Here is a 26,113-nt window from a genome sequence, read left to right as displayed (position 1 = left end):
CATACAGAACTGGGGTACAGGCCAGAGGCTCAGGGGCGGTGAGAGGCTTCACCAGAGACAGAGTGGGGAGCAGAACAGGCAGATCAACGAAATACACTGCTGAGGGGAGCAGCGGGCAAGGTCAGGAGAGGTCTGCCACGCCATGTAGAATCCTCTGGGGCAGGCTGGGGACGAACTCATGCGGAAGTGGCTTTAGCTTCTTAGTGCTGTGCTTTAATCCGCTGCGCCACCAGGGAGGGCCATCATTGTTTTTTAATAATAAAAAGTTTCCTTTTTAGTAGTCAAAATTAAAAACAAGAGGTTTTTAAAAGTAAATCCCCCAAATTTTCAGGAAGTTCGGACAGTTGGAGGATTGAGTCTCTTAGTCGGAAAGTTTCAGGTTTCGGTGTTTTTAAAAACAAATATTTGTGAAGAAGAAAAACATTCAATTGCATTAGAAAAGTTTTTCTCAAGCCTTAGTTTTGGTGAAATTGAGTAACCAGCAGAGGGCAGCAAATTCTCATTAGTACCTACTTGTGGTTGGTAAAAAAATTGATTTTCAAATTGTTTCTTAATATTAAGAATAGAGTTTATTTAAATATACAATTTGGTTTCTATGAAAACTTTAACACCAGCAAAAAACAATAACTAATAAATTTTAGTTAGGAAAGCAAAGGGAATTTACACAGGTATTAAAAAAGTAACCAAGGATTTGATTTTTAAAGCCAGTGATACACTGATAGGGGGAATAGTGGAGAGAATTTGTATTAGTTCTCAATGTGTTATCATGGGTACATCCTTTTATTATATTTTTCTTACATGATTTTCTTTAGGATTTTAAATATACTAATTTAGTATTTTCTAAATTTCTGTCTTTTTCATTTTCTCTCCTTTCCCTACATCATTTGCCTTCTTGTATTATTGTATAATAATACAGTAACTTTTTAAAATCATATTTTTTGATTTGCATTTATATACGTGTAATTTTGAGTCCATTGTCACAGATCAACATGCATACATGCTTCACCCACTTCCCCACCCCAAAGCTCCAGTGGACAGTCACTTTTAAGTAACAATTTCATAACAGTAACCAGAATAAGGCAGAAGAGGCCCTCACTGAAAGTAGTCTTTTTTTGTGTGTATTTCTGTAATTATATTTTTCATTTTTTAAAATTCTCTCATATATTTTGACTTGTTTTTTCTAGCTCTTTGTTTCTTTTCTATCTCTACTGCTTCTGTCATGCTATTTGTTACCAGCCTACCTTAGATATTTTTTATTCCTATATTATGTATAAGGTTACCATAGTTTTCATGAAAGTAAGAATAAAAATTCATTAACTTAATAAACTGTGTAGAACCCTGCAAATCATACTGGATCAGAGTAATTGTCTGTAATAGTAAATTATGTACTTTGGATTAGGACAGTTGAAGCTTTAAATTTTTAAAAATACTCAATTTCAAAAATAAGAAATGCTTGATATGGGAAATTTGGAAGAAAATAGAAAAATATAAATTAGAAAATAAAATTAATTTATAACCCTATTACCACTTAATTATTGACATTTAACATTCTAGAGCTAGTCATTTTATAGTATGTTTAAATACTTTCTGCATTAATTTTATTGCTAATATTTATGAGGGTTTTGTAACTAATTATTATAGCATTTACATGTTATTATATCACATAGACATACTATAGTTTATCCAAATCCACTTCATTTTGTTAGCTTTCTTTTTGCTACATAATTCCGCCTTTTTTGTCTTTGATTACTTTCTTAGGTCATATTTTTAAAAGTATAATTTCTTGGTCAAAGGAATTCATGTCTTTCTGGTGGTTCTTCACATTGATAAATTGTCCTTCCCCAAAGAATTCTGTCAAAACTCTTACCGGTAATGGCTGGAGTGCTTATTTTATTGCATACTTTCTACTCTGAAGTCCTATTATAAAACAAATGACAACCACAAAAACAAGCATGCTTTTCAATTTTGAAGATTGAGATTTTCTTGCCTTCTCAAATTTTGTGATTTCTGACTTGTCCTGTTAATCTTCATGGATTCTTAGCTTGTGTTTCATTATAAGAAATTGTTTTTTTCATGACTGGAGCTTAGCTGCTTAATGTGGTTCATATTAATAATAAAATAATAAATAATAATGAACAATAAGAAAAATTAAAATGAAATGGTTGTTCATAATTGGTAATACACTACTGCAGGTATCACATTGGATATTTTATAAATATTAGCCCACTTACTCCCAACACTAATTATGGATGTAGGGGAGCATCCTCATTTTACAGAGAAGGTATCTCGAGAAGCCATATGCTATTTGCCTTTATGTTTATGGAGCCTAACCTAGCTCCTGGTACACTCAAATGAATATATTTGTTAAACAAGTATTAGATGAATATTTGTTAGCTCATTACATATTTTAGAATTCTTTCTGTATAGATTATGGTAACAGTTATAGTACAATTCAGTATCATTTAATGCTGCTAGTATGTTTACCTCCATTAATTTGTTATTTATTGAAGGAAACATGCAAATCCAAACCAGAACAGAGCAGCTTTATTATGTGAGCGGGAATGGAATGCTTCCCAAGTGGCTAATCAGCAGTCCCTAAAATTGATTTTTTTCAGACAGAGAATTTTTTTGGGTGTCCTCTGAGCTAATGCTGTGGTTACACAATACTCAACTTTTTATAAAAACTGAAAAATGTTGATAGTGTCCAAACCACCAGCCCAAATGAATGATTTGCTGTATACCCAGATGTTATATAGATGCTAACTAACCTCTTAGGATTTTATAGTTCATCTACTTGAGATCATGTCTTGGGAAATGGAGAGCTTGCACATTTATAGATCAACTTTTCCGATTTTTTTTTTTTTTTTGTATTTGCCCCTTCTTTCCCAATGAAAATAGAACAAAACGAAGTGGATCAAAGCCAGACCAAAAATGATTGTTTTTTTGCCTTGTGATCAATTAATTAACACCTACAAAGCATTGAAATGAGAGAAGCTAAGAAATACTGCTTTGTCTTTGTCTACTTTATGACCTTGCCTTTGTTTTCAGATTTATTTCTTATAGTTTGTTTGGAATTATGTGGATTAAGGTTTTCTTTAATGTAGCATACAGTGTTCATTAAGGGGTTTAATAACTTAAAAGGAACAGTTTTGGACAGTGTTGCAAATACTTTGTCTTGGAGACTGGGAACTCTTCAGTCTGTGGATCGGTGGTCACCGGGCGTCTCATTCATCACTTTAGCCAAAAAAAAAAGAAACAAAACAAAACTCTAAACCCTAAACATTTGTTGAAAATGTGATGTTGCAATGGTAAATTCTGAGATGAAAAATAATTTAGTTTTTAAGAGACCACATGGAATTAACTTAATGGTGATATAATTGTGGATACGTGTTTTAGCAAGTTGACTTTGATTGTTAAACTACTGTGTGGTTCTTTTTTTTCTTTCTAAGATGCCATTGCAAGTGGGTACACATTAATTAAATGTTCTCAGAAATTCTTTTCTCCTCCATTCACTTTTATAAGGAGCAAAGACTGGTTCTTTTAAGTAAAGTTAGAATAAAATGGTTATATCTTTCTCCGTCTGTCCCTCTGTGTTCTGTCTGTTGGTCATTCGGCCATCACAGGGCTGTGGCTTCCTCCACGGTCAGGGAGTCTCTTTGTACCTTTAACTTTTTAAAAAGTTTTCTGTGACAGAAATATCTCTGTGTCTGTAACAGTTCTGAAGCAATTCTAAAATTTATTAGAACCTATTTTTTGTAATTAAATCTCAGAATCCTGTGACTCAAAACTAGAATGAATTTATCAAAATCAACAGATGTTGAGTATTTGGGAAGTCTCAGGTATGACAATTTGAAGTTTTGTTAAACCTTGAATTTAAGTTATAGTAGGTTGTGTTAGGAATTTTAAACATATCAGACTGGGAATATGAACTTCATTAAAGTGTTACGTTAATTTTATCCTACTCTTGTATTCATTCAAAATATGCATAAAGATATTCTGGGCTTTATATGTGATAGTCCTAGACAAACGTAGACTTTGGACTATGAAATATGAATGTTGTATCTGATATATGAGCATAGGTCAGAAAAATGATTTAAAATTCTGATGCCATAATGGTCTGTCATCCTTGAGGTCTGTTGTATGGATATTCAGTCTCCAGTCAAGTGTGACTCTGCTCAGTTCTTCTGCTTAGTTTCCTCCCTGCCTTTACCTGTGTCCAGCTGAAGCAACGTCTCTACTGAGGAAGAAGCCAGTTGGACTGTCTTTGAATAAATGAATGGTCATGATTTTTCTTTTATGGTGATAACTGAAAATCTTTAGATCGTTTAAAATATACAGTCTTATCTTTTTTCATAAAGTAGTAGATATTTCATGTAGATTTTAAATTGCATGAACAGTGAATTGCTGATCTTTATTATAACTCTTAAAATAGAGCTTAACTTTTTCTGCAGTGATAAATTCAGTTATGCTGATGCTTTGTAGAGTTAGGCTCTGATCACAGACAAGGATTTGCATTATTAAAATCCATTTGCTCAGAAGACCTAGCTTTTACCTGTTCTATTTTATTTTTCCTCCAGATCTGTTTTTAAGACCAGAGGTCTTCTAAAAAAAAACTGTTTTTAAGACCAGATCAGATACTGCTTATTTTAGTTGTAGCATTTGTGTGGTATATGGTAAAACGAACATGTGCCTTTCTCTTAAGGTTTCCTTGAGGTTATTTTCTAGTTAAACGGGTGGTTGCAAATTTTAATGAGACCTTGTATAAACTTACCTATCTTTTTGGAAATGAAGTATTTTAGCTGCCTAATGAGTCTAGACACTTCTGGTAAGATTTATGGTGCTGTTTGTAGTTGATTTGGAAAATAGTGTCGACACCCACATTTCTTTTTTCTGGACAACAGAGGGCAGCAGAGTACTAAATGAAAGGGTCCCTAATATTTTTGATTGGTTACCACTTGCTTGACAGCTGGCAGCTGGTAGCACAATTCACCTAAGGTGTGTTATGACTGCTTTGTAAAATATCTTCCATCATTCTTTTTACACAGGTGAAATACACATAAGTGTCGAAGTAAAATGTAAGCACTATACAGATTATAAAATCACTATACAGATCTTAATTTTCATTAATTTCTTCTGGTAATTTTCCATTAAGTTTTTTTTTTTTTTAATTTACTCTTGTACTGGTATTCTGTCAGTGTGCAGTTGATTTTCTAGGAAAAAAAATGATGGGTTTTCTTGATGTCTTCTTGTCCTGTAGTTTTTTGAACTAGTTTTTTAAAAAGTTAAGTCAAATTTATCTGGTCAAAGTGTTTTAAATAATGATAGGAATCTCTTTTGTGGTATAAATATCATATATACAAGTTCATACCATTTGCAAAAAAATTTTGTGGATTTCGCCTGACAGCTGATGATTTTGCTCTCTAGGCCATGAATCGCTCCCTGGCTAATGTGATTCTTGGAGGCTATGGCACTTCTTCAACAGCTGGTGGAAAGCCCATGGAAATTTCTGGCACACATACAGAAATCAACCTTGACAATGCACTTGACATGATTCGAGAAGCTAATAGTATTATTATTACTCCAGGTAAAAAAAAAACAAAAAGACCCAAACCACCAAAGAGCAAATAATGTTTAATAGTGGTATGGTTGATTGCATTAATTTATTTTTTTTTATAATAAGAAAACATAGAATAGGGGCTTCTTCATTTTTGAAAATATAATGGGAACTTAACTATATTACTCAGTAAAGTTATTTTACTAGCTTAAGTAACATTTTAGGGATCACATAGAAATCCTATAAATTGATGTGGTAAATTCTAGCCATATTGTTCTGTGATTCTGTAAAAATGTTTACATCATCTTTGAGTTTTGGTTATTTTTTCCCTTATTGATAAATTTTTGTGTCACTGATACATCTTTTCATTTTTTGGCTACCTTATTAGGATTGTTAAAAACAGTCCAGTACCTGTAGCTGCCTAGTTAACTCATTAGACTCATTCAGTGTTTGTGAATGTCAACCTTTATTTTTCAAATATCTCTACTTTAAAAATTAAGAATCATGTTGTTCTGAAAAAATGAGGTAGCAAAGCCTACTAGAAAGAACTTGGTCTGGAAGCAGCAGTACTTTACCGTGGTACTTAATTTTGTACCATCAACATTGACTCAATCATTTAATCTCTCCACGCCTCAACTTTATAATTTTCTGAGCTCCAATTTGGTTTCAATTTAAAATGTTGACTCTCTCATGTTTCTATCAAGAAAATTTATTAATTTGACATGTGGGTAATTCACTTGTTCACTTTATACTAATTTATAAATAACAAACACTAGCAGAATTGAATGCCGAAGGTGGCAATATCACTTTCTAGGAGAATTTGAAACAGGTGGATTTGGATGTTTGGATGTTTGGTTGTCTCCAAGATGGGACACAAACTTGTGGGGAAGATAGACTGAATGAGCTTTAATGTCTGGGACAGTCTTGCATAATGATGTGTCCCAACCAAAGTGGCATTGGTGTTACCTGTTGGGAAACTGCTGGAGTAAGGTGTGAAGTGTGAAGCTGGGTATGTCTATTCCCTGTAGATGTTTTCCCACTAGTGAAGAAGTCAGATGCAGAATTAATGTGGGGTGGGCTATGACAAGGGCTAAATTGAACCGTGTAGGTAGTTTTTCACCTGCGGGAACCTCAGAAAGATTGTTGGTGTGAGATTTGTTTTGGGCTTGAGGGGATGGGTGCTTCTGAGGTGAGAGAAGGTAGAGGGAATGAGTTGGCAGTTAGAGAAATGGGTGTTCAAAAGTCAGGATAGATATAAAACTCATTGTGTGGGTAGAATGGACAGAACGTAGGGATTAGAGAAGGAAGGTGATGGAAGTTTTTGGTTATTATTGTGGTAACATTGCAAATATGGAGTATTTTCACTTTTGAATGGGACGGGGTATATTGCGTTCTTTCTGGAGACAGTAAGTTTGAGGTAGAGATGGGACAGTGTACCCAATTAAAAAAGAATTGAAATTTAGCCAGTTTTAAAAAAAAGTTCCTCTTGCAAATTTGCTTTCATTTCTAGTCCTTTTAATTGATTGCCTCTGTTGGCATAGAAATGTGTTTTGATAAAGAGTAAAGTTGTTCATACAAATTTCAAACATCCCCCATATTCTTCTGTGTTCTCAATGTTCTTCCTAGGCTACGGTCTCTGTGCAGCCAAAGCTCAGTACCCCATTGCTGATTTGGTAAAGATGCTTACTGAACAGGGCAAAAAAGTCAGGTAAGTACTTGTATTGTGAAGTTTGCAGTATGTGTGTGTGTGAAGGAAAAGGCAAATGGAAGACTTTTTTTTTAAGAGGTCACTATATGTTTTATTTTTTTGAGGTAACACTGGTTTTTAACTGTGTGTGACCCAGAGCGCCGGGTCACGTCTCCTGGATGTACAAGTCACCACACCGCACCCATACCAAGGCACCCACAGCCTTCCCCCACAATCCTCCATGTTCCCCTTCCCTGTCTTGTAGTCCCAACTCCACAGTCACGTTTTTAGGGTTTGTTATTACTTTGTTTTTGTCCAGCCCTGTTTTTTCCTCTATATTTCACATTTAAATGAAACCATCCAGTATTGAATTTCCCCTGCTGACTTACTTTGCTTAGCATTATCCCTTCCAGATCCATCCATGTCATTGCAAATGACAAGAATTCATCTTTTTTTTTTTTTAATAGCTAAGTAAGTAGTTGCAAATAGCTGAGTAGTTACATGAACCACATTTTTCTAACCTTCTCTCTGTCTTTGGGCACGTGTGTTGTTTACAGCATAACTTGGCTGTTGTAAATAGAGCTGAAATGTACATAGGAGTGCATATATCTCTTTGATTTAGTGGTTTTGCATTCTTCAGGTAGATACATAGGAGTACAATTTCTGAACCATATGGTAGGTCTAATTTTAGTACATTTGAGAAACCCCCATTCTATAGAATACATTCGACAGGGGCTGGACTAGTCTATATTCCCACCAGTAGTATATGAAGCTCCCATTTCTTCCTTTTTGTCCACACCCTCACCAGCTACTGTTGTTCCTGGGCTGCTGCTTTTATTTATTTATTTTTTTGTACATTTGTTATTAAGGTAACATAGATTTACAATATTTGATGAGTCAGAAATACAGAATCCCATCTCCTCAGATGTATACTATTCACACCACACCCACTCCACGGCACCCAACTTCCATGGAATTCTCTCCCTGTTTTCCTCGCCCTCTGGCAGCTTCTGTTTTACAGTCAGATTTCTAGGGCTTCTTTTTGGCATGGTGTTGCCTAACTGTTCACAATTAAACTAATGAATTACAAAGTAAATGCTACCCTTCTGCCTTATTCCCTCCCCTTCACAGTGTACCTTCTTTTTCTTTTTTAAAGAGTTATTTATTTATGTATATAGAACTGGGGTACAGGCCAGAGGCACAGGAGCGGTGAGAGGATCCACCAGAGACAGAGTGGGGAGCAGAACAGGCAGGTGACGGAGTACACTGCTGAGGGGAGCAGCTGGTAGGGTGTTCCTGGGCTGCTTACTGTAATGTGGATCATTCTCTGAGGTGAGATGGTTTATCACTGTGATTTTGATTTGCATTTCCCTGATGATGAGTGATGCTGAACACATTTTTCATGTGCCCATTGGCCATCTGTGGTCTTCTTTGGAGAAGTGTCTGTTTAGATTGGGTTCTTGTTTGCTTTTTGTTTGTTTCATAAGTTCTTTAGATCGCTTCCCTCTCAGCTGTTTGTGAGCAATATGATTTACAAATGTTCTCTCCTATTTCTGCTGTGCATAAACTGTAGTTTAATGTATTCCCATTTGTTAACTTTTGTTTCTCTAGCTGTTTTTTTCTTAATGTGCAGTTTTATGTATGTAATCCCAAGTAAAAAAATAAAAAAAAAAACTAAATTATTATAGAGGACTTAATTCTAGTCTTCATCATCCTGCTTAGTTTTTAGTCTCTCTTTAATGATGTCAACTCTGGGTATTTATTTTAGAAAGGGGAACTTTTTTTTTTTTTTTTTTTTTTTTTTTTTTTGAAGATTTACTTATTTATGCATACAGAACTGGGGTACAGGCCAGAGGTGATGAGCGGATTCACCAAAGACAGAGTGCGGAGCAGAACAGGCCAGTTGACGAAGCACACTGCTGAGGGGATCAGCGGGTGGGTCAGGAGAGGTCTGCTGCGCCATGTGAGGTCATCTCCTTGGCCGGAAATTGAACGTGCTGTGCTTTAGCTCGCTGCACCACCAGGGAGGGCCCAGAAAGGGAAATTGCATATAAATTCCAGGATATTCATTAATGGGGAAAACTAGAAGTCCTATTTTCTCTGTGGTTTGATTTGGGAAAGGAATTTAAGTATTTGAACTATGTCAGGTTGTATCTTTTGGGTTCTGTTGTTTACAGTGAAGAAAAACATCTCATACAGAAATCTTTGAAGAGTAAGACCCTGTGGTTACTCAGTGGGCTGGTTAATATTTTATTGACTTAGCTCTCACACTCTTGGGGTGGAAATGACTACTGCACATGTCTTTTTTATAAAACCACACACTTTTCAAAATATGAATTAGAGCAGCAGCTGTTATTGTTACTGGCCATTTAGACACTGAACTCTTCTCTGAGGAAAATATTAAGCAAAATAGCCAAGTTGAGGGCTACATTTCTGGACTGCAGAACATACAAAGGAGGCCACTGTGATGAACCTGTCCAGCACTTTGTGTCTGTTCTGCTTGCCTTTGATTGAAGTAACAAAGCATTTTAATATTATATAAGTTTCAGGTGTATATCATTGAAAATTAGCCTATGTGTCTAGTGCATTAAATTCATCCAATATTCAGTTCTTTCACTGTATCATTGTCTTCTTTTTCCCTAATTTGTATTGTTTTTATCTAGAAATTCAACCAAACTTTATATGTTGATTTTATAGCCTGCCAATTTACTGTAATGATTTATTGTTCCTAATAATTTTTTAGTGGTGTCTTTGGGGTTTTTTGTATGTATATTATCATGTCATCTGCAAATGGTGATAGTTTTAGTTCTCATTCCAAATTTGGATTCCTTTCATTTCTTTCTCTCTACTAACTGCTTTAGGTAGGACTGCCAGTGCTATGTTGAATAGTAGTAGTGAAAGTGGATATCCTTTCCCTGTACCTGATCTTAGAGGGAAAGCTGACAGTTTCTCACCACTGACTATGATATTAGATATGAGTTTGTATACAGTATTTATATTAAAATACGTCCCTTCCATCCCATTTATTGGAGACTTTTGACCATAAATGAAGGTTGAAACTTGTCAAAGTCTTTCTATGTGTCTGGCTATATGATTACATGATTTTTATCTTTTGTTGATGTGGTGGATTACATTAATTGATTTGCATATATTAAGCCATCCTTCATCCTTGGAATAAATACTGCTTGATCATGATGAATGATTTTTTTTTACTACAGTGTTGAATTCAGTTTGGTAGGGTTTTGTTCAGAATTTTTGTATGTATAGTCATCAGGAACTTCGGTCTACAATTTTCTTTTTTGTGGTATCCTTGTTTGCTTTTGGTATCACAATAACTTTGGCCCCATAAAAATGTGTTTAGAAGCATTTTCTCTCCCTCAACTTTTTTTGAAGAGTTCGAGAAGGATAGGTGTTAATTTGTCTTTGAAGATTTGGTAGAACCCACTAGTGAAACCATATGGTCCCAGACTTTTGTTTTTTATTGGAGACTTTTGATTGCTGTTTCATTTTCCTTTCTTATAATTGGTGTGCTCATGTTTTCTATTTCTTCCGATTCAGTTTTTGGCACATTGTATGCCTTTAAAAACTTGTCCATTTCTTCTAAGTTGTCCTATTTATTGGCATAAAGATTTTCATTGCAGTCTTTTATGATCTGTATTTCTGAGACATCTGTTGTAACTTCTCTTTCATTTCTGCTTCTATTTATTATTAGCATTCTCTTTTTTTGGTCAACCTAAGTAATAGTTTTTCTGTTTTTTTTTCAAAAAAATCAGTTCTTAGTTTCATTGATCTTTTTTCTTTGTACTATCTTTCAAATTTCTGTTTTATTTATTTCAGCTCTAGTCTGTTATTTCCTTTCTTCTTGCCGATGTTTTTCTTCATTATTTCTTCTCTCTTGCTGATACTGGTTTTATTTGTTCTTTTTCTAGAAACTTACAATATAAAGTTAGACTATTCACTGGAGCTTTGTTTTTGTTTCTTGATATTGGCCTGTACTGCTGTAATTTTCCTGTCAGTAGACTGCTTCTGCAGTTTGCCATAAGTTGTTGAACCATCCCTGTATCTCTGGAGTAAAATCTACTTGATCATGCATATGACTCTTTCAGTGTCTTATTGAATCAGCCTGCTACTATTTTGTTGAGGATTGTTCACCTATGTTCTTTAAAGAAAATGGCCTGTACTTTTCTTTTTTGTGTGATATCATTTTCTGGTTTCAGAATCACGTCCTGCTTACTTTGTAACCTATTCTGGAACCTTGCTGGTAGGATACTGGTAGGATACAATAACGGTACTATCTGGTGTTATCTCTAGTAGGACTGCTGTGTTTTGTAGGGAAGCTGGTTCACTAGCAGTTTCAGTGACATGGTGCCATAAATCAGAAAGAGAGAGAGAGAGGCTAAATCCATGATTAAATAAAATTAGTTTGTCACCAGGATGTTAATACATGTTGATAAAAATGTTAGTGACAGCTACTAAAAAATACCCATTAGATGTCAATCTTATACTATTTTCTGGGGCAGATGATAAAAAAAAACAAGTCAAACAGTATGCCTAGAACTAGTTAGAATGTCTTTGTTAGACTGGATGCAGAATCCTGTCTTCAGCTTGAATATTCCAGTTATTAATAGAGGTTAAAAAAGAAACTTAGATGCTAAAGTCAGATTATCTAAAATGTTTTCATGTCAGCAGTTATATCAGTTTCTTTTTATTTCTTCTTTTTCCCCATACTCTACCTTCCTTTAATATATTCTGTGTCTTTTAAGTACATAGAATGCTGTTTTGTGATGTAGATGGTTTCTGCATTTAGTGATAATCTTTCTGTGATGTATATGGTTTCTACATTTAGTGATAATCTTTGATGTATTGAAGATAGAAGATAAAGTCACTGCTATTATTTTTGTAATTTTACATAACAAAGCTCCTTTTTAGTAACTTATTCCAATTTTCATATAGGGTTTAAACTGTGCTTCATTTAAGTCAGAGTCTTGCCATTTAGAGCATTTGCAGACGTACAGTGGAAAGGACGTGTTAAAGCATCTTTTATGATTTTTTTTTCTAGAAAGAAATTGTTTTTCTTTATTCAATCCACATGTGAAAAAGTCTAATGTATTAGTAATGCCTTCTATCACCGCATAAATGTTTAGGAGATGAGTGGCGATCATAATAAAATAGAGCAAGATGGCTTTCATGTTTTAGTTATCCTTAGGGAAGGGAATGTTTAATTTGACATACTTCTCTTATTACCCATTGATCAGCCTAGGTTAACCAGACATGTTGGAAAATCAGTCCAGTTCTAGGTAGGTGGATACAAAATTGGAGAGCATCAGAAGACTGTTGAGAAGCTGGAAGGAAGGTTGAACAGAACTGGATAATAGGGATGCAGAAAAATGATCTGAAAAGAAAAGGGATAAGATAAATGCATTTCTAGGTACCGAGAATGCCATTTTTATTTACGAGGAGATAATGTATATTTTTTCAGGATGACTTCTGTCATGCTTTATGGGGAAAATTAATTATTTGACTTAGATTTTTAGGAGATATTTAAATAAACATACATGATTATTTTCTCAATTATAATTTTAATTTTTGTTGAAGAAATTTTGCAAACAGAATGGTAGGTTTTTCATGAAAGAACTTTTTATTTTACATACTTGCCTTTATAGTTTGTTACATAATTTGTTAATGAATTTATTAATTTATTATGTAAGTCAAAATGCAATTATTATTTCATCTGATTTCCTTGTAAGTTAGGAAAAGTTAGCCATTTTTGTTGCTCTATTCATATTGAAGATGGAATTATTAATGTAAATTTTAACATGGCTATTGTAAGAAATTACTTAAAACTCAGATTTTCATTAAATGGAAGAGAACGATTCTTGATGACAGATCATCATGTTTTCCCTTCCTAGCTTCTGTGTGCTACTTTTTTTAGAGGGAATTACAGAAACCTTGTTGATACTTCTTTATGTGTGTCATCATCTTTTTATAGAAGAAATGCAAATTTTCCTTATGAAGTTGGGGAATATGTACATCCAGAGATGTTAGTTTTTTAAAGCAGCAAATGTCTGTTTGAACGAGAGATGGCTGCAGCGGTTACCTCGTATTTTAATGAAATAAATCTGTATTTACAGTTTGCGGTCATTTAGTCCTTTCATCACTCTGCGGAGCTCCCACGGTGCTCATTGAGCACAGCTGCTGGGCCTCTGGTTTTAGTAGATCATTGTGCCTCAGGACCCCAGCATGCCTAGCATCCAGATGTGGTGACATATTCACACACATCCCCCATGGAAATGTGCCAGTGTGGACATACGATTGTCATCAATTAGTTATGCCCAAGTGGTGCCAAGAAAAATTGCATCTGTCATACAGTCTGTCTGGCTTCATGGCGCATGATTGATTTAGAGACACTCCTGTTTTCCTTTACTTTGGCCATAGTCATAACATGCTCACAAAGAGCTGAGATTATATAATGAAGCACATGGCATTTCATGACCAGAACTCATTTCAGAGAGTCGTGACCGTTCACCGACTTAGACTCGCATTAGTGGCCAAGGGGATTTGCTCCCCACTTGCCCAGAATGTCTGCAGCTTACCTAACTGTGCTTGATCCCTAAGGGCATTTTGTCACAAAAATCTTATGATACGAGAGTCCAGGCATTTTCTTTCTCTTTATTTTCCAGTCTTTGCATTGTAAAGAAAGAGGAAGTATTCCCCTTGAATCATTCTTACAACTTTTTTCTTTTGGTGCAGTTCAGTTCTGCTTGATTTTGTTTCTATAAAGCATTTTTGTTTGTATATCATAGAAGACTTTTAGGAATTTATAAAACCACAGATCAGGCCTTCCCTGGTGGTGCAGCAGGTTAAAGCACAGCACCAAGAAGCTAAAGCCACTTCCGCATGAGTTCTATCTGCGCCACTGGAGGTGAGCCACATGGCATGGCAGAACTCTCCTGACCTGCCCGCTGTTCCCCTCAGCAGTGTACTTCAATGATCTGCCTGTCCTGCTCCTTACTCTGTCTCTGGTGAATTCTCTCGCCGCCCCTGTACCTCTAGCCTGTACCCCAGTTCTGTATGCACAAATAAATAAATCTTAAAACACGCACACACACAGATCAACTTCTTTGACAAGTTTGGTGTTCCACAGTACTTTCATGTAGATGTTAACTTTATCTTTTGATTAGTAATTTATTAATAGAATTTTACTATAAAATACAAGGATGTAAAAACTCAGCTTTCTCCTGGAAAGCCTGTCAATAGACATAAAGCACATCTTTGAACAAATGAACCAGTGGATGACACTGTGAGTGATGGTGAATGGGATGAGTGGAATGAAGCAGGGTAGGAAAGCAATGAGGAGGGTCGCCAGCTGCCCAGGGAGCTTTTTAACTTTTTATACTACTCCAAAAATGAAATGCTTGTAGTTTTTTTAATCATCCTCTGTCTGAACATATTAGTTGCCTATATAATACTTAGTTTTATTTAATGTGACTGAAGGTTTAAGTATATGATATTTTTGCTAAGAAATTCATTCCTTAAAGGTCATTGAAGAGGAAATATTTTATCAATTGAAATGGATTATGCCTTTTTTATAGATTCATTGTGATTCAAAGAAAAAAATACAACATTCTGGAATCTGTTAGGTTTTTGGGTGCAGAAGAGTCAGGGCATGCAAGTTTGTAAAGGCATAAAGGTACTTGTTCTGAAGAGAATAGAAATTAGGCCAGATAAAAGACCTAGCTTCATATCTGAGTGCAGAAATAGGCATTATTTAGTAGTTTCATGTCAGCTTTGTAATAATTTCTTTTTTCACATGGCTATTCTTGTCAATGACCATTTGCTGAATAAATCATTACATAGCACTTTGTGTCGATCACTGCTGTAGGTGCTGAGAACACGTCAGTGAAGACATCAGTTAAAAATTCCTGATTCTGCAGAGTTTACCTTCCCTGGGAAGTTAGTTAACAGGCTTCAAGTTATTTGAATCGGAGACACTACAATCCCTTCAGTCTCCATTCAGATGCTTGCTAAAATGAGAAAGAACAGCTGTAGCACAGTTTTTTTTTTTTTTTTTGTTTCAGGGTTTCAGCATTGCAGTTGGTACTATTTGGTGTTTCCAAAAGAACGTGGTGTACTGAATCTGTTTTATTTTTTTTCAAACAGATTTATTTGTGCATGCAGCTGGGGTACAGGCCAGAGGTGGGGAAGGTGTGGGTGAAGGAGTCACCAGAGACAGAGTGGGGAGCAGAGCAGACAGGTCTACTGAAATCCACTCCTGAAGGGAGTAGCAGTTGAGACGGGGAAGGTCTGCTGCACCATGTGGGTCGTCTCGCTGGCCAGGATTCAAACTTGTGCTAATGTGGCTACAGGTAGTTTCATAGTGCTGAGGCTGAAGCCTAACCCCTGTGCCACCAAGGAGGCCCTAAATCTGCCTTTTTGAGAGACACATTGCAAGATGGTGGATATGACATGAGTTAAGTGTAAATGGTCAAGTGAGTGACACTTTTTTGAGGAAGAGAGGAAAACCAAAGAGAATATTTGTAATCATTCACATTTTTTAAAGATTTATTTATTTATGCATAAAAGAACTGGGATGTAGGCGAGAGGTGTTGGGGTGAGCAGATTCACCAGAGACAGAGTGGGGAGCAGAACAGGCAGAGGTACTGAAATGCATTGCTGAGGGAGCAGTGAGCAGGTCAGAAGAGGTCTACTGCACCAAGTGGGTCACCTCCCTGGCCTGGGATTAAACTCATGCTGCAGTGACTGTGGATTACTTCATAGTGCTGTACTTTAACATGTTGTGCCAGCAGGGAGGACCCTTCACTCATATTTATGTTCAATTTATTGTCAAACTTGCCAGTGATTCTTCAGATCAGAAGTATCAGAAGTATGTTATGTTTCTAGAAGGTGGGCTTCTTCCACCTGTATTCTGAATTGACCAGCCTGCCTTTGGGTGTTCTTCCATTCACAACTTATTGTGGTGGAGAGAACCGAGGAGTATGTCAGAAGACTGTGGACTAGGTGCTTTGTGAAACATCTTCCAGCTATACCATTCTAGGACTAATTCCTTGGAAACTCTTGCCGTGGGCATTCAGTGGTGCTCTGGGGAGAAACACACTATTAATGAGATCAGTACCTCCCACCAACAGGGTGATTTTGGCTTCTTGTTTTAGTCTTAGTCATAAACTCTCTGGTTGGTTTTCTTCAATGAGGTTTTCAGTAAACACAGTAGACTAAATCAATAAAAGCCCTCTTCTCATTTCATGTTCAAAATTTTCAGTTTCTGCTTATAATTTCCATTTTATGATACCCACTAGCCTTTGCATTCCAACAGCCATTCAACAACATCATGAAAGTATTCAGCTAGAAGGGTGAAATCACGTATACTTTTTCCTAATTATATATGCTTGTACATCTTACTTGAGGACATTAGTGGCAATGGGATTTTATTTTTTTCTCTGCTTCTCAATCTTACAGAGCTTGATTATTTTGAAAAGAAAACCACATCAGTTTCTATTGAGCTTGGTATTTGGATTTGATTGAGTCATAGATAAGCCAGATTTGGGCACAAAGTATAATGATCTTCTTGGCGTGAACATGTTGTATTGTGACATGGTTCTGTAGAGGACTGTGTTGATATTTACACAGGATTGACCTGCTCCTCTTTAATCACTTCTCATCCGTTTGGGTGGCCTCTGTGTCACAGACCACATGTAAGATGAAAAATGTGACCATAGCCTGTGCCAGACATTTCCCCATTCACTGTTGGTTCCATTATTCTATATTAGAAAAATTGTGCCCTTGAGACATTTTTGCAAGTTCTATAACATTCATATTTTTTTCCTAAAGCAGGGAATGCCATGAATGAACACCAGATTTCAGATCTGAGTAGTAGTTTAGCCCTTTATTTGCCATCAACAAAAGAAAAAGAGGGACACAGTGTTCTTTAATTCTGGCTGTTGGAAAGCTCTAGGAAATTAAATGAACATTTTTTTTTTTCCATTCAGAATTGTATGAGTGAGTTCATCTGAACCACTGTTTCTTAAGAAGGACTTTCACAATTTTAGAAAGATGAGTGCCTACCCTTTTGCCTAAGAAATGTTGCCAGAAAGTTGATTCTACACCCTCTCTCATCTCATTAACCAGCTTTTGTGGACAGCAACTGCCTTGTAAGGAAGATTTTTTTTACTTCATTAACATATTTCCTTTCCGATAGAGAGGCTAACCCTATCCAGCTCATCCTAGCCCTTTCATCAGCAAGGGTAATTTATACAACATTTACCACTCTTACTAAATGTTTTATATTGTGTTGCCTTTATTCAAATTATTGCTTTGGAAAAAACACTTATCCATGTGTTTTGAACAAGTGACTGATAGCTGCCAATTAGAAGCTCTGACAAGGGGTTATGCTAAGTTGAATTGGAAGGGGTTATATTACATGAAATAAGTTAGGAGAAAGACAAAGTACAAATTATTTCTCTCATGTGGCATACAGAGAAACAAAAAGGAATATATAAGAGTAAACCAAACCAAGCCTAGAATTACGACAGCAGAATTGACATGCTAGGTGAGGGAGGGTGAGTATGAGAAACTGAGTGGGGAAGACCTAGTCGTCTGGTGGACTGTGGGTGCCTTGATGGTGGGTGTGCTGTAGTAGTGTAACCCCGAAGACATGTGAACTTAACCACCCTAAATTATAGGCAGGATTGTAAATCAGTGTTACCTTGATTAAGAAACAGTCTGATCAGTAGGAGGCAAGTATGAAAACTTGCCTTTTCAGTTATCTCATATTTTTCAAAGGTGAAATGTACAAATAAACAAATTGAGTATAGCAATAAATCTCTTTATTGCCTCATGGGTCCTCCCCACAGTGGAGCTTTGTCACATACAAACAGAAAGCAGAGGTCTTTAAGGCAAACCTGGCTCCATCTATTTACCGCGGATAGCTAGTGACAGTATATACTTGGTGTAATTCCAAGTATATTAGGGAAAGGTTGTATTAGGGGATCATTTAGGTTTCTGTTAATTCTTTTTATCGATTTGTAAATGTTTTTGGTTTGATTTGTGTACTTTGGATTGATTTATAAATATTTTGGTTAAAAACAGGAAGAATATATATACATAACAAATGAGCCCTCTTTTAATTTTCCCTTACACATGTCATTTCCTCTAGGTAGGCAATTCCTAAGGATTGAATAACATTTTCTTTTAAAAAAGATTTATTTATTTATCCATACGAGAGCTGGGGCGCAGGCCAGAGATGCAGGGCATGAGAGGATTCACTGGAGACAGAGTAGGGAGCAGAACAAAAAGATCTACTGAAGTATACTGTTGGGGGGGCAGTGGGCAAGACAGGAGAGTTTTTTTTTTTTTTTTAAACAGCTACAGTGCCTTTTATTTTAACAAAAAGGATATAAGGAGGGTTAGAAAAATAGGGGATGGATTAAGGTAGCATGTAAAGTGTGGTGTGGCTCTAGACCATGGCTGGGGATCTAATCATGTTGCAGGGGTTGTGGATAGCTTCATAGTGCTGTGCTTAATCCCTGCGCCTCCAGGGAGGCCCCCAGAAAAACATATTTTTGGAAATTATGGAATGATGGTACTAGGGAGGCTGAATTCCAAAATCTTACCAATGTTACATCATCCTCTTTGATTTTAAAATATAAACATAGTAAAAGAAAGGAAATTAAACCTTTGGACTTCAACATGAAAATAGATTTTGCATAATGACTTCTTGGACATGTAAGCAAATCATTGAAGATTGAAGAACTTTTTTTTAAAATCTGGATGTCCTTTTCGTTCTACCTGTAGTTACAGTCTGCAAAAGAGAGCAAACACTCCAAATATGTTAGAATTAGAGCCTGTTGGCATGTCATTTTTTTTTTCTTGGTCTTAATTGTTCAATTGGTATCCTCAGCTCGTCTTTATGGTTTATTGCTGAACTAAATCTGGATATTTCCATAAAACAAGAAGGAAAATGTAGTTTGTTTGCACAGTTGTGGTAAGATCCATGTGGTGAGTGTTTTTACTCTTTAATAGTCCCACATGTCCAAGAACAACTGTGTAATGCATCCTGGTCAGGACTTACTGTCTCCAAGGCCCTTGATTATGGGAATTCACATAGTTGTGTTCCCTTTAGAACATTTGGTGTCTGAAATCTAAGTAAGGTTGCAAAAAAGTGTAAGGGTGGGATTTATATCACCATATCTTATAAACAAAGCTTTAAAAACATGGTGTTTTTTGAGTTGATTCTTTAGCACATGTTATCCAGTTCATATGGTATTTATGAAAACTACTCTCTTGTTTTTAGATTTTTTTGTTGATTTTTAAAATCTGGATGTCTTTTTTTGTTTATTAAAATAGTATTTATTTATTTTGTTGAGGTAACATTGGTTTACAACACTGTATAGTATTTAGGGGTATAGTTTCACCTTTTCAGGTATATATTACCAAATTGTATCTGCCTCCAGAGGACCCATAATCCTCCACCATAGTCCATTGTGCTCATTTGCTTTATTTGCTGTCTCCATCTACCTGTTCAGGTAGCCTATATTCGGTAGTCAGGTTTCTAGGGTTTGTTTTGGTTTAGCTTTGTCAGTTCCTTTGTTTTCTTTATATTCCTCATCTGAGTGAAAACACATAGTATTTTTCTGACATAGGAAGATGTTTCCCATCACTTAGCAAGGAAATGCAAATCAAAACCACAATGAGTGAACTCAACCTGTGAAAATGATCCATATAAAAAGATCCATATATACTGAATATACTGCCGAGGGGGGCCAGCTGACGAGACAGGAGAGGTCTGCTGCACCATGTGGGTCAGCTCCCCATGCTGGTGGTAGGGGTATTGCAGTGGCCAGCAATAGCTTGATAGTACTGAGACTTTAACCCCTGTTCTGCCACCTGTTCTCTTCCCACTCTGTCTTTGATGAATTCTCTCACCCTTTAGCCACATCTCTAGCCTATACTCCAGTTCTTGTATGCATAACTAAATAAAATCAATCTTTAAAAAAAAGGTCCATATCGAGAATCACAAGTGTTGGTGAGGATGCAAAATGAATCTTCCTACAGTACTGGCAGGAATGTAGACTACTTAGTCATTCTACTCTGAGATATCTGCCTGAAGAATGTAGAAACACTAATTAGATGGGCTCTGTACACTCCTATGCTTATTGAGGCACCATTTACAATAGCCAAATGATGAAATCAGCCTAAGTGTCCACTGACAAATGACTAATCAAGAAGCTGTCATATACTATACACAATGGAATACTACTCAGCTATAAAAAAGATGTTTAAATTTTTTTCTTGGTGAATTTAAACAATTATGAGGATGAGGTTATTTCATTTTGAGTTGATTATTTTACTTTTTAAAAAGTTGTGCCTGGGTTTATTTTAATTGGTGACTGAGGTTGTAGCTTTTACTATATGATGTTCCATGAAAGATTTTATCAATTTTGTATTGAGAGAGGAAAACAGAAAGATGTGTTGAAATTATTCTTTCAGATATTAAAGAGATTGCCCTGAATTGATGAAAATATTTGTTGTTTGTTGAAGAAACAGTATTTTTTAAAAAGATTTATTTATTTATGCATACAGAACTGGGGTACAGGCTAGAGGTGCAGAGGGTGAGAGGCTTCATGAGAGACAGAGTAGGGAGCAGGCCAGGCAGAGCTTCTGAAATACACTGCTGAGGGAAGCAGCAGGTGGGTTAGGAGAGGTTTGCCATGACATGTGGTCACCTCCCTGGCTGGGGATTGAACTCACGTTGAAATGGCTGTGGCTTGCTTCATAGTGCTTTAACCCTTTGTGCCACTAGGGAGGGCCAGAAACAGTACTTTTTTTTTTTTTTTTTTTTTGCTTAATAGAATCTGGGAGTTAAATGTGGCTTTTGAAATTTTACTCTTCCAAAATAAATATGTATTTTAACATTAGCTATAATGAGTTCCCAGTGAGTCCACTATTTACAACTACTGGTCTGAGTCTACACTGACTATGTATTTTCTCTAATCTTTTAATGTAGTTAATAGTACAAAGAATTTCTGTCTCTTACTGGTCTGTGTTGACATTGACTGGAATTTCAAGGTCAGAGTTAGAAAACCAACTCATGAATCTTAGTGTGGTAAACCAGTGTTACCTAGTTTTAACAGATGAAAGAAATAAAAAGAAAAGAAAAGAAAAGAAAAGAAAAGAAAACTAACTCAGAATATTGATATCAGACCATTCTTTGTTTTAAAATGTCATCAGGGGAATCTTCTGAAGAGGTTTTATTAGTAATTCTCCAAATATTTTGACACCATGCAGTGCCACGCTGGAGCTTTAAACTTCTACTCTTCTACTTCCCTAAATTCCCTTCCCTTTTCCCTTCCTCCTGTTAGTTACATCCCTGTAATTTAGCACCGGGCACTGTGGGCCTTGCTAGGTGGCATGTGGCACCCATACTCAAGGAGCTCCCCGTTTGGAGTCATTCCAGCCAGTTATGATGATGCAGTGTATTATAGGAAGAGGTACTTAAAGAAAATGTTTTGGGAACATGGAAGATCTTTCTGTGATCTCATTCTGGTAGTTATTTTCCTTCTGTAGAATTTTGTAGGCAGGACCAGCTGACTTTGTTTTATTCAGTACATGCACTATAAAGATTTTTCAGTTTCAAAGGAAAAGTTTGAAAGTTTGTAGGGTTGATATTTTGCAATTCTGGATATTCTAAATGTGATGATGGAACACTGATGAGCTTTGGCCATCAGTTCCTGGAAATTGAGGGTAATGGCCAACCAATGTCTGATATAATTAACTTTAATACACACTTTGGAGATTGGCCAGTTACAAGGGCCAGAATTGTTATAAACTCACACTGACTTGCATATATATGTTTCTGTAAATTCAGTGTGTTTTGTTATTTCTCTCAAAACATTGAAATTCTCATGTGATAGCACGAGTTTCCCCCCCATCTTAGCACCTCCAAGTTCAATATAATAAATTATACAAAAAGATACAAAGTGTTTTATCCTTTGGGATATTCATTATACATGTTGGTTAGTTTTGTGACTGCTTACCTTTAGGACTAGCTCAGTAGAAACATCAGCTTTATGTAGTCTGAAGCTAATCAAGTATTACAATAATAACAAATAAATTTAGAGGACTTTTGATTATAATTTAGTCCACAACACATCAGTTAAAGCATATGTGATACCCAGAATAGATTAATATAAAGTAAGCAAAGGCAGTATTAAAAACAAAAGAATAAGCTTAAAAAAATACTGTGTTTGTTGATTTATTTAGCTAAAATTGAAACCCTAGTTCATGGAATTTTAGGACTAGAAAGGGAATTTGTGGTAAGCTGAAAGATCCCTAAAAGATGTCCAGCTCCTAGTCTTCAAAACCTCTGTATACGTTACCTGGCTTGGCAAAAGGGACTTTGCAGATATAAAGTGAGGATTTTGGGGTTGGGAAGTCATCCTGGATTATTCAGGCAGGCCCATGTAATCATTTGGATTTATAAGAGGAGGAAGGAAGGACAGATTCAGAGAAGAAAATAGGATAATGAATTAGAGTTATGCAGCCATAAGATAGTGAAAGGGGGGAACCCCCAGATTCTGGAAAAGACATAGATGGGTTAAAAAGCACATATGAACAACTGTATTTTTCTGATATTTTCTCTGTCTGGAATAGTAAAGAATTTTCTTTTAGAGCTTCAAGAGGAAATATAGCCCTACCAACAGCTTGATTTTAGCCTAGTGAAACTGATTTTTGGACTTCTGACCTCCAGTACTGTAAGAGTATAAGTTTGTGTTATTTTAAGGTACTAACTTTCTGGTAATTTGTTATAGCACCAACAGGAAACTACTGATAATGTAGTCCTTAAATATCATGAAGTACAGTCACTTAGTTTTCTCAAGTCTTCCCAATCTGACTTTGGTAAGAAGAAAGCTGGAGAAACACTGATGATCAGAGCATTGGCAGAGTAGGAGAAAATTTTGGTGTACAGAATTTCATATTAACATTTCAAAAGAGAATAAATAAATGAATAATTGACAGATGATACTGTCAGATTGAGGTAGAGCAAAAATGTTCAGGAAACCAAAGTGCACTTCAGCTGTTTCTTTCTTATTAGTGGATGAAACCATTGGTTGAGATCCTGTAACCTGGTGGTCCCAGGAAAAGGGGAGGTTCCAGTTTCCCTACCTGACCCAAAGGAGGGTGGAGCTGGGCAGGAAGGAGAAGAATTGGAAGAGGAAGGATGCAGGATGGAGAGCTAGAAGGAGACCTGAGGGAGGCACATGGAGCAGAGAAACATGTGAAGAAGTGGCTATTGTTTTTGATCCTGGACTGGTTGAAACAGATGTGGGTGAGAGACCTGTGGGGAGGTTGACATTTGGCAGTATGTATCTTGATTTTGATTTTGCTCTTTTCCTCTCAGACTTTGGACATTTCTGATCCATTTCTATGGGTCCTTGCCAGAAGGTTCTTTAGACTTGTGGTGGACTTTCAGGCTTTGCTTTGGGCCAATCCCTTCTGGGTAGACTTTTATCCACCAGGGGATGGGTAACTTTGGGTGTTTGATTTAGAAACTTTATTCTTTGGTTTTTCTGTATTGCACACTCATTGCATTAAAGTTCCTTTCCATTAAAGGTCTTACTTGTTTTGTCTTGATGTGGATGTCAGCACCTATTTAGGGCTGATAGGTTTGGGGGTTCTGGGATGTCCCTCTCACTGCCTGTAACATTCCCTCTCCCATTTCATAAATGAAAGGTTGTCTTAGCTGCCATGATGTCACTGTCTTGATTTTGTCTGATACCAACAACCATCCTTTGTATTTATGTCACTTACTCTTGAATCCACTTTGTACTGAACTGGTAGGTAGTACATTGGCTTAAATTAACAGACCTCTGTCTCCCTAACAACAGAAAAGAAGTCTGAAAATTTCTTTAACTAGGTCATTTGTTTTAAATTGTTAACAGCCTTTAAAAAAATTAATTCCAATTTTTCTTTTGCACGGCAAGTCCATATTCTTCTGTTTTATGAAAATGAGGAATATTTCATTAACTTCTGTTTGGTTTGCTCAGAAATCAGTTTTGTCTTTTTTTTCAAGTAAATTTATCTTATTTCATGTGGAGGGTGTTATTTTCTAAGTTAGGTGTTTTGAATTTCTTCTGAATCCTATTCAGGTACACCTGTGATCCTGTTAAGCTGCATTTATGGATTAAATCTAGCTATTTAGTTTTATCATTGGTTCTAGTCAGAAGTAATAATACCTTTCCTGAATGTGGAAAACACACTGTTGTTAATTTAAAATGTTGATATGAAATGGATACAGTTGAAATGTAAAATGGCATTACCTTTGAATGAAAATCAACTGATTAGCGATGTAATTTGATACTTTAGATATGTTACTAAAAACCGCTGTAAATTGAAATGACCTTTTCAAATGAAAAAAATTTGATTTTAAGATATGTTCTTTGAGAAATTATTTTGTTCCATCATTATTGAAAAATAATGCTTTTGTTGTGGCGTATTCTCCATGCCTTGAGTTATTTAACATTGAGTTCAAATATTCTGTCAGTCCTCATGTACCATTTGGAAAAACAGCACATTAAAATACATAATAAATTACAGTTGCAGTTTAACTTCTTCACTGAGATTCATTTTGTTAAGTTTAGCAATCTATTCTGTAAGGTATTTACAAGGAATTACATTAGCTGAGGAGAAAGAGAAATATGGACTATGCCCACTTAATCATATGCCTGTCAAGCAAAAATGTAGATGCTTATTATTTCTAACAGATGGTTACTGTTTCTAACAACTGCTCATTCTTATTGATCAATTTCAATCAAGTAGCTATCAGAGAAAGCACTGAAATTCTTACTTTTTTCCCTTTCTCTCTTGGAGTAAAAGTAAGGAGGCAGGGCACACTTTAACTTCTCTGTAAGATTTTGCATATATCCTGCCCCTTCTTGACCCTGACTCGTTGATTGAACACTTACTGACAATTTGGACTTGGACAATATTTATGATGATGATTATAAAGTGACAATTTTATAATCTTACCACTTCAATTTTTCTATAGCCTGCCACCCTAGGAGTGTTCCTTCTTTATTTACTTGTTGACTTGCGAATGTTATCAGATGCCGAATAAATTCCCACTTCTCCAGTAGATTATAATTTCTACTATCTTTATTTATTTTGATGTTCAGTTATTTCAGATTTTCAAAAAAATTGTGTTTTTTTAATCACAGTAAGTTTACCATGCTGTATGTGATTTTGGGGTGTAGGTTTATTCCTCTTCAGAGATATGTTACCACACCACATCTACCTACTGTCAAGACGTCCATAATCCTTCACCATAGCCCACTGGGTTCCTCTCTCCCGTAGTCTCCATTCTGTTGTCAGATTTCTAGTGTTTGTTTTGTCTATTGTTTCTTTATATTCCATATGTGCGTGTAATCACTCATTGTCTCTTTCTCCTGATGGAGTTTCCTTAGCAAAATTCACTGCAGTTTTATTTATGTTGTTGCAAATGGCAAGATTTCCTCGGTTTTCCATTATGTATATACTATATCTTCTTAATTCACCTGTCTGTAACGGATACTTAAGTTATTTCCATAAATTGCCTATTGTAAATAGTGCTGCCATGAACATAGGGGTGCATATATTCCTTCAAATTAGTGTTTTGCATTTTTAAGATACATACATGCAGAGTAGAATTATTGTACGTTATGGTATATCTATTTTTTTTTAAAGATTTATTTATTTGTGCATACAGAACTGGGGTACAGGCCAGAGGCTCAGGGCCGTTGAGAGGCTTCACCAGAGACAGAGTGGGGAACAGAACAGGCAGATCGACAAAGTATACTGCTGAGGGGAGCAGCGGGCGGGTC

General features: G+C 35.9%; 1 protein-coding gene across 1 annotated transcript in view; it reads left to right on the top strand.

Moving 5' to 3' along the window:
* Positions 1-26,113, top strand: part of NNT (nicotinamide nucleotide transhydrogenase) — an 82,398-nt gene that overhangs the window by 49,290 nt on the left and 6,995 nt on the right. The window contains exons 18-19 of the mRNA XM_012721963.1: positions 5,425-5,584; positions 7,181-7,262. Coding sequence (XP_012577417.1) covers positions 5,425-5,584; positions 7,181-7,262 — 242 coding nt within the window. The remainder of the gene's footprint in view (positions 1-5,424; positions 5,585-7,180; positions 7,263-26,113) is intronic.

This window comes from Condylura cristata, unplaced genomic scaffold (genome assembly GCF_000260355.1).
Source record: "Condylura cristata isolate star-nosed mole 26May11 unplaced genomic scaffold, ConCri1.0 scaffold00007, whole genome shotgun sequence".
Classification (NCBI taxonomy): Eukaryota; Metazoa; Chordata; class Mammalia; order Eulipotyphla; family Talpidae; genus Condylura; species Condylura cristata.
Note: the sequence above shows the minus strand (reverse complement) of the source record. Positions and strands in the feature narration are given on the sequence as shown.